The sequence below is a fragment of the Lactuca sativa genome, chromosome 8 (assembly GCF_002870075.4).
Source record: "Lactuca sativa cultivar Salinas chromosome 8, Lsat_Salinas_v11, whole genome shotgun sequence".
NCBI lineage: Eukaryota > Viridiplantae > Streptophyta > Magnoliopsida > Asterales > Asteraceae > Lactuca > Lactuca sativa.
In genome coordinates, this window is record NC_056630.2 from 77,626,976 (window position 1) to 77,636,838 (window position 9,863).

A 9,863-nucleotide genomic window follows, 5' to 3' on the forward strand; every position below is an offset into this window, starting at 1 on the left:
TTGTTAGAGTTTTTTTTTTATATTTAATATTGTATGTGTGTGTGTGTGGGGGGGGGGGGGGGGTGTGGTGGGTGGGGAGGAGGGGGTTATGTGGTTCATTTCAAATAAACATAAATAAGTTGCTATTTTTAAAATAAAAAATTCTATTTCGTAATATAATCATAAAATAACAATGTATTTTGAAAGTACATTGTCAAACGTTGGATTATACTTGCGTAGACCCGTTTTGCGCATTGTTAACTATATGTTGCTGTTTCCGGTGTCACAGGTAAAAAAGGTTTAAATGTACTTTGTGGCGATGAAGGTCGTTCAACTAATAAAACAAAAAATATTGTCTACAAAGAGGTCCTTCAACGACTATATATATTTACCAACCTCAGTGTATTTTATACACATTTCAATAATATCAATAATCCTAATTTTTTTATAATTATTCTGCAATATCTATATACATTTATATTTTATTTATGCGTTTCTGCGTTTAACGCGGGTCGTAATCTAGTTTTGTCTTTGATAAAAAAAAATAAAAGGGTTATTTCGAGAAAAGAGATAGACAAGCAGGAAAAAAAACGCAAGGCAGCAGCAAATAGCTGTTGGGATCGATGGAGCCAGCAGCGCCGCCGTGGGTGGCTGCAGATGGCAGTGGTTGCGGCGGCGGCTGGCAGAGGTCATTGGTGGCCGGGATGATCAGAAACGACCGCATAACTCTCCAATTTCAGTTTTGAAACCAAATTGTGAAGGTAACATCTAAACCCTAGTAAAGATTGTGAAATTGTTGGAGTTTTTGTGATGCATTCACAGTTTGGTAAAGATTTGTATCTTAAAACGTCACTAGAAACTTGAATTATTGGAAGAATATTATATACGGCATTGACTTAATATTTAAATTGACAGATTTGACTTTTCTGTGGTCAAGCTTTAATTTGGATTTTTTTACGTTGTGTTAAAGTAATGGTTGTAAGATGATCATTTGTTGGGATTTTAGCTAAAACAAGACATAGAACTAAGTTAGAAGAAAGCTGAGTTGAGACTTGAGATAGTGTTTAGTGACCTAATTTTGTCAATTCCGGGTTAAATTGGGGAATGGTGATTAAATTGAATTAGATAATGTTAGTTAATAAAAATGGAAATATTATATATATACATATGCTAAAACTATGGAATGATGTTAAATCAAGTAAAAAATCAACCAAATGATAGCTGGAACAAGGTTTTGATTACATAGGGAACATATTGGAGGGGCTATACGACCTTGTAATATATTATTATCAGATATTGATGACTGTTGATAGGAAAGTGGGTTGAGGCATACTTGTTGGGTATTTTATAAACTGATATATAATTAATTAATTAATATTGATGTTACATATTACTTATATATACATACTGATTACTAGACAAAATGTTTATTTTGATGACTATAAATATAATTCAAGAATGATCTAATCTCTTCTCCAATCTCTCTATATGTAGTCAGACTAGTAACTGTATGGCTGTGTAACTAACCCATGAGCTACATTCTAACAACTTACTTCTGTTGACTTTGGACTCCAGCTTTGACTTTTGTTTGACTAATTTGTTTACTTTTCTTCTGGTATATGTATATACTATATAGTAGAGTATTGTTAAAAACAACCAACTTAGTATTGAATTGTGAAATATTATGCAAATTTAGGATATATGGTATACTACTTCTAGCTTAATTAAGAAGGACAACTGGGGATTGTTTATACTTTATACTTTATAGTTATGGCAAGAGTGTATGTACTATGTAGTGAGGGGTATATATGTTTGAAATTGAACTTGCTTATATAGTTTTGTCTTGACTTCAAAGTCGTTGAATGAAAACTTTCAAGGTAGCTCTTCATTCAATGTTGTATTCCTATAACACTATTAGTTACCAAAATGTAAACATATCTAGAATGTAAGACAAGAGAATAAAAAGAATAGCATCAATTATATTCCAAACCATGTTACAGGTCATTTTTTTTTAACTCGAGTGGGTGATTTTTTCTATGTGAACCTCATAATAGTTGAAAAACACCATGTCTTGTATACACCACACTTTAATAAAATAATCAAATAAACAAACCGAATGTTTCCTGTAATTTAGGGAACCCAAGTGTCAGAGATATAACATAAACTTTGGGGGCTACTTTGTGGACTTTAAGAATCATATGTGAGGTCTACCGTGAAACTATTTAGAACTATTATGTAATATTGACCTGCTAACATATTCACAAGTTCGTGTATCATTTCCCACTTAAATATGTTGAAATAATAATGTAGTTTTTTAAACTCACAAGTTCATGTATCATTCTTGACTTCAATACATAAAAATAATAATAAAGTTTTTAAATAATGTGATTCAGGAGATTGTAAGTATTAGATTACACTTTGAATAAGTTTTAAAATAAAAAAAATATATTTTAGGTATTTCTGTAAATCATTAAATTTCAAAATCAAGTTTATAATCTTTAATTATGATAAGTCTTAAAACCATCATATATATCGTTTTTGTGGGCAAATGCATTTACGTGTGACATGGGGAATAGATTTAGCCAAAAATCACTTTCATTGACTGAGAGAATTAAAAAGAAAAATAGTCCATGTCCAAAGTAATACAATTTTGTGGATACAAATCAAACATTGATTTCCATGTCTTGTTTTGGTCAAAGGAAAAGTAAATATAGATAGACTATAAGCATGCAGTCTTGTCTTGTGGATACAAATTTTTAATTGACTTCCAAGTCTCCCATGACAATAACTTGTTTGACACATCACATGCATGGGCTACATAGTCATCATATTTGTAACTTGTAAATTTTCTGTTATAAATTAAAATTTATTTTCATATAAACTCCACAAAATGCAATGTCAAGTCTTGTACCCTTCTCCAGCATACTATTAAGAAAATAAAAAAAAAATGTAAAACCTCCATAAAGACATCACCTGACAAGGAAAATAAGAATCACATGGCAAGACTCTGCCTGAACATTGTAATTTATATAACATGGTGTTTTATCAAGTTTTATATATATTGATCTCAAAGGATTACCCAGAAGGGTATAAATACAATAAACAAGGAAAGCTATAAAAACGCAGACAATCATGCTATACAGAATGTAGATAAGCATAAAAGATATTATCCGAATGTAAATAGATTTCCTTTACTTGACACATTAACCTTGTTACATCAAATAATAACAAAAAGAACTTATTCTGCTATATCTAGTTTTTTAAATCGTTCAACCTAAAAGTCAACTTTATAATTTAGAACAATAATTTACAAAATTTTATAAACTATTTTCGATTTCTCAAACACATAAATGCTTGTTTGTCAATATATAGGTTTCAATTCATAAATTGTTAAAGACTTGTGACCAAGTAATTACGTGTGCTATGGGGAATAAACTTGAACCAAAACCACTTATTTTGATTAACAGAAAATTAAAAGTGAACCTGGACCAAAAGAATACAAGTTTGTGGATACAAATTGTCCATTGACTTCCATGTTGACTTCAAAGTCTTATGTATCATTTTCTTGTGAACAAATTCCCAAGTAAATGTATCATTTCTACTTAAATATATTAAAACAATAATATTGTTTTTCAATTCACAAATTTGTGTATTTTAATCTATAAACATAATAAAATAGTTTTTATAAATAATGTGATTCAAGAGATTGGAAAATATTAGCTCATGAGCAAAAAATAAAATTTGGTGGATACAAATTAAACATTGATTTCCATGCCTATTTTGGGGGAAAAGTAAATATAGACAAAGACCAAAAGCATGTGGATAAACTTGTTTCATCACATTTTCTAGAACGCTTGAATACTGTAGTAATGAATGATATACTGCTTAGTTTGCAACTTATAATATTGTTGTGATGAATTAAAATTATTATTTTCATATAATAAAATAAGACGAATAAACAAACTGAATATTGCATGTAATTTAGGAGGCCAAGGTCTGATACCAGTATTTTCAAAAAATAATAATAAAACTAAATGAACTTTCTTATGTATCATAAAGTGTGAACATATTGATTAGTAATCTTAAACACTGTTTTTTTTTATTTAGACTTAATAATAATATCAAAATAATAACATGATTTCTAAATAATGTGATTTAGAAGCTTGTTAGCATTAGATTTCCACTCATTTGACATGTTCAACCCATCTAACAGTTTCATATTTAGCCACGGTTTTAAATTCCCAGCTTATAATTGTAACTATCACTTAAAAATATTTATAATGTATCTATGATTTATTGAAATGGAAATGCATATTTGTCAAATACTGCATTTTATTCAATTCTGCTAATTTGTTAAAAGATTGTGGTGAAATAGAATTGCATGTGCTGTGTGGAATAGTCTTGTCCCGTAAACCACTTTTTGTGATCGAGATAAAGGGCGTGTTTGGCACGGAGCTTTTGGAAACGTTTGGGAGCTTCTAGCTTTTGGATTTTGATAAAACACTCTAGTTTAAACAAAAAGCTTCGTTTGGCAGTACGAGCGTTTAGCTTTTAGTTTTAACAAAACGCTCCGATTCTAAAAGCTACTTCATGTAGCGTTTAACAAACCGCTCCTGAGCTTTTGAAATCAATTTTCATAATTACCCTCAAAAATATATTTATATATTTATTTATTTTTAATCAATTGTCCTTTTATGTAATTTTATATATTTCAAAAGCTTCCAGCTACTTTTGCCAAACATTCATATAACAAATAAAAGCTACAGCTTCCCGCTACCAGCTACCTGCTAACAGCTACTTTTACCAAACACGCCCAAAGAAAACTTGCATAAGCATATAAGTTTGTGGTTACAAATTTTTAATTGACTTCCAAGTCTTCCAATATTGCAACAAGTTATTCTTCATTAATTTATGGCTTTATAAATGTACTAGTTACTTCATCATAAGAACCCATCACTTCATCATCACAACTCATCTGCTTGCTTCAATTTTCTTCTAAACCAAAATTAAGTTAGGGTTGATAATGGGGAGTTGGAGGGGTTTGGGTTTCCATCTCATTTTCGTATGTGTGTTTTTGTTTGCAGCCACATATTCTTGTTTGGGGGTTGGAAATGTTAGTGTCATTTGCTCTGAGCAAGAGCGAGTTGCTCTCCTCAAGTTCAAACAGAGTGTTGAAGATCCTTTTGGAATGTTGTCATCATGGGTTGGAAATGAGTGTTGCATGTGGGAACGAATCCAGTGTGATGGTGTCACTGGAAATGTTCAACGCCTTCATCTCAAAGGAGATGACTATTGCCTCTTAGTCGGTAAAAAGGTGAGCTCTTCTTTGGCAGAGTTGAGGCATCTCAAATACCTCGACTTGAGTCAGAATTATTTCCAAAGAAGTCGGATCCCTGAGTTTATTGGATCCTTGAAACACCTGAGTTACCTGAATCTCTCTTATGCTGGTTTTGAAGGTATCATTCCTCCTCACATTGGAAATCTTTCTAATTTAAAGGTTCTTGATCTCAGTTCAAACTATTATGAAAACTTTCTGAAGGCAGATGATATGGCGTGGGCTTTTAGCCTTTCGTCACTCGAGCTTCTCTACTTGAGTGCAGTGGATCTTAGTGGAGCACAAAACTGGGACATGATGCTTCACATGATTCCCTCCTTAAAAGAGTTAAGTTTGTCACATTGTAGACTTTCCAATGTTAATCTTGGTCCTTTTCTTAATTCCAGTAGAATACTTCCTAATATAAAACACCTCGATCTTGGCTACAATTCTTTCAAAGGTCCACTCCCTGGCCTTCTTCAAAACATGACATCCCTAACATTCCTCAGTCTTTCTGGATTTAATCATAGTTTGGCATGGAACTTTCCAAAACTACTAAGCATGATCCCTTCTTTGTCAGAGCTTCATTTGTCAGGTTGTGGGCTGGATAAGACGCATCTATCTTCTCCACATCTTAATTACAGTACACTTTCTAACATCCAGCACCTCGATCTTAGCAATAATCCACTTGGAGGTATATTTCCATCTGTATTGACAAACATGAGCTCCCTAGAAGTCCTTGACCTTTCATATAACATGTTGAATTCATCTCTTCCTACTATGCCTAAACTTCTAGAGCTTCATCTTTCTGGTAACAAGTTTAAGCAGATTGAGGATGTTGGAATCTGGAGACAGTGCCACCTGAAACAATTGCGTGTGACAAATAATGTGTTCCGTATGGAAATGACTGACCCACCAACAAACGCATCAGAATGCTCCATATATGCTTTGGAGTTGCTGAAATTAAGTGGGAGTTTAAAAGGTAGAATTCCAGAAACACTTGGAGGACTGGCAAACTTAAGAGACCTTGATCTATCATACAACAAACTGACTGGTTCAATCCCTGAATCTGTAACAGGATTAAGATTTTTACAAGTACTATATCTATATGAAAACCAGTTGACTGGTCCCATTCCAGAATTCCTTGGGAATCTTACCCAACTTGCCCTTTCTTCTAACCAATTGAATGGTTCAATTCCAGAATCCCTTGGAAAATTAGCATCTTTAACAGATTTGGATCTAGGATCTAATTTGTTGGATGGGACCATTCCAGTTTCAATTGGGCAACTTGCCAAACTACGTACTCTCTCTATCTCTAACAATTCTTTAGAAGGAGCGGTTACCGAAGCCCATTTTGCTAATCTTTCAGTGTTGAAGCTCTTGGATGCTTCTTCTAACAGTAAGCTGACATTCAATGTTTCACGTGGGTGGATACCTCCATTCCAGTTGAGATATCTTTATCTCAGCTCTTGCAATATCGGGAATGGATTTCCGCAGTGGCTTCGACATCAGAGGAAACTTAAGAGGTTAGAGTTGTCCAATGCTACACTTTCGGGGCCGCTGCCCACATGGCTGCGGAAGATGCCCATCATCAATTTCTTAGATCTCTCTCACAACAAACTCAGCGGATCTTTGAAAAACCTTCCTAATGCGAAAAATGATGATGTATATGGGTTTTTTGTTCTATTACTTCTGGAATATAACCTTTTCAGTGGGTCAATTCCAAGGTCATTATGCAGAAGAACAGATTTGGAAGTGCTTGATCTTTCAAGAAACATGTTAAGTGGGAAAATTCCCAACTGTATGGGGAATCTGCAGGGTTTGGTTATCATGAGTATAAGCTCAAATCAGCTCTCTGGTGCCATTCCTAGCTCAATTGCTCTTTTTTCATCATTATTTTGGTTAAATTTGAACAAAAATAACTTTACTGGTGAAGTTCCTCCAGAATTAGGGAATCTACAAGGTTTGGAAGTCTTAGATTTGGGTGACAATAAATTATATGGAAATATACCCAATTGGATAGGGGAAAAACTTACATCTTTGGTAGTTTTGAGTTTACACAAAAACAACTTCACTGGTAGAATTCCTCCATCTCTTTGCAAAAATTCAAATCTTCAAATTTTGGATCTTGCATACAACAACTTAACTGGAACCATCCCTCGTTGTGTAGGAAACTTAAATGGCATGGTTGTGAGTCATCGGATGAATGAGAGTTATTTTGATCTCGATGATGATAAGAATGTGATTCAGGTCATGAAAGGTGTTGATCTTGAATATACAACAACTTGGGATATAGTGTTTAACATGGACCTTTCAAGCAATAAACTTGTGGGAGAAATACCGGTTGAGCTAACTGCACTTTCTTTGTTGGTGGGTCTGAATCTGTCTAATAATCATCTCAGAGGGGGTATTCCAGAGAGCATTGGAAAGATGAAGAAGTTGGAAACTCTTGATTTCTCAAAAAACAAGTTGAGCGGGAGCATCCCTCCAAGCATGGCAGCTTTGACTTTTTTGAGCCATTTGAATTTGTCACACAACAACTTGTCAGGACAAATTCCAACAGGAAATCAACTGCAGACGCTTATTGATGATCCATCAATATATGCTGGGAACAAACATCTATGTGGACCTCCATTGCAAAACACTTGCTCAAATCATCAAGATCCAACAACAACAACAAGCAAGAAGAAACACAAAGCAGCTGATGAGAAGATGGAGGTATGGTTGTTTTATGTGGATATAATGAGTGGTTTTGGAACAGGGTTTTGGGGTGTTATTGGAGTTCTGATGTTCAAGAAGCAGTGGAGACACAAACTTTTCATGTTTGCTGAGGAAACCATGGATAAGATATACGTTGCAGTTGTGGTAAGAGTTGCCAAGTTCAAGAGAGGAAGAGAATAGCTGCATAGATCATGTGGAATGCAAGTAGTTCTTGAATGCATGTTATCAGTGATAGTTTTGCTTTTGAGATATGCTTATTCTAATGTATTACTATTTGGATTTTGTATTTGTATGGCCTTTGTGATATCAGTGTTGTTTAGAGGTGCTAATTTACAAAATTTCCTTTGGATTTGGTATTTATACATGATCAAGTTGTAGATTTAGATTACTATGTATTTGAGTTGTAGATTTTTTTTTCTTTTTAATTCTCGACCTTCTGCTGCTGCTCTCACTCCCAACATGCTGTTGCATCCCTCGGTTTTCATCTGCATTGGTCCAAGTAAGTAAGAACCATGTAATTGACTCATTATTTATTTTCTTCATTTGTAAAATTTCTAGTTTTTCATGTATAGAAAGAGGATGTTTGGGTGAAAGGTGGAGTTTTTTTTGTTGGATTTGGTATTTAGATAAGACTATGGTCTAGTATGAATCTGCAATGGTAGTGATCTTGGTTGATTGTTTGATTGTATTCTCATGAGTCTGCAACTTATGAGATTAGATTAGGGTTAATCTCATATTTTTGTGTTTGTTTGTATGGTGTTCAGTCTATTCAGACAATCACTCTGACTAACATGAAGTTGTATTGTATGTATTTGCTGCATTAAACTGGTGGTCCATTTTGCCCTTCCTGAAGAGTAAGTTGGTTTTGGATAGGATAGGATAACTATGTTTTTCTCATCATCATCTATGTATGTAATCCTCCACAAGGCATATCATCATTGACAATAGATGTAAAGAGGGTCATAAAGTCACTTCTGATACTATATTATTTCTAAGTTTATGATATTTTGTCGGTTTTTTTGATTTTGGATTTTTCTTGACCCATCCCCCTTTCTACTTATGTGTTTTAAGTTTTTCATATATTGTATCATGCGTAACCTTTTTCTTTACTTTATACATTTTGTTTCTTAATTTAGATCATTTTGAGTTCATCATCGCATGGCTCTTCATGATTGCTCCTCTCCTCCATTAAACCATGTTAATTACTGGTGAGTTTTGTTGTGTACTTTGAATTGCTTCAAGTGGATAAAATATTTTGCCTGAACCATATAATTTTAAAACACATTGTCTAATATATACCACAGCCTGATTAAATAATAAACACAAACAAATAAATAAAATGAATGTTGCATTCAGTTAAAGTAGCCCAACGTTTAAGGTTTAATACAGTGTGAAAAAATAATAATAGAACAAATATGTGAACTTTGGGGGCTACTTTATCGACTTCAAATTCATATGTGAGGTCTACCGTGAAAGTAAATAGATTTGACTAGTTATCCTCAAAAAAGCATTTTTGTTCCAAAACAATAAAAGAATTTGTTGCAATTTTGGTGGTTATTTTGATGTTTTATAGCCATTTTGGTCATGTTCCAAGTAAAGTTACCATCTTACCCTTTATCTAAAAATATTGTAAGTTCATATATATTAAAATACCTTTGAGCATTCTTTTAATTAAATTTGTTGGCAATTTTGTTTATATTTTTAATGGAACAATAAATTATTAAATTTGTCTATTGTATCAGGTGAAAATTACCAATTGTGTTTGGAATCTGCATGAGATTAAGCTCAAATCAGCTCTCTAGTAGCATTCCATGTTCAATTGCTCGTAATTCATTATTATATTGCTTAA

General features: G+C 33.2%; 1 protein-coding gene across 1 annotated transcript; it reads left to right on the top strand.

Annotated features, from left to right (window-relative positions):
* Positions 1–5,002: 5,002 nt before the first annotated feature.
* On the top strand, positions 5,003–8,194 carry LOC128127758 (receptor-like protein EIX1). Its single transcript, XM_052766442.1, has one exon. It carries the CDS (start codon positions 5,003–5,005, stop codon positions 8,192–8,194), a length of 3,192 nt encoding a protein of 1,063 aa, XP_052622402.1.
* Positions 8,195–9,863: the final 1,669 nt, after the last annotated feature.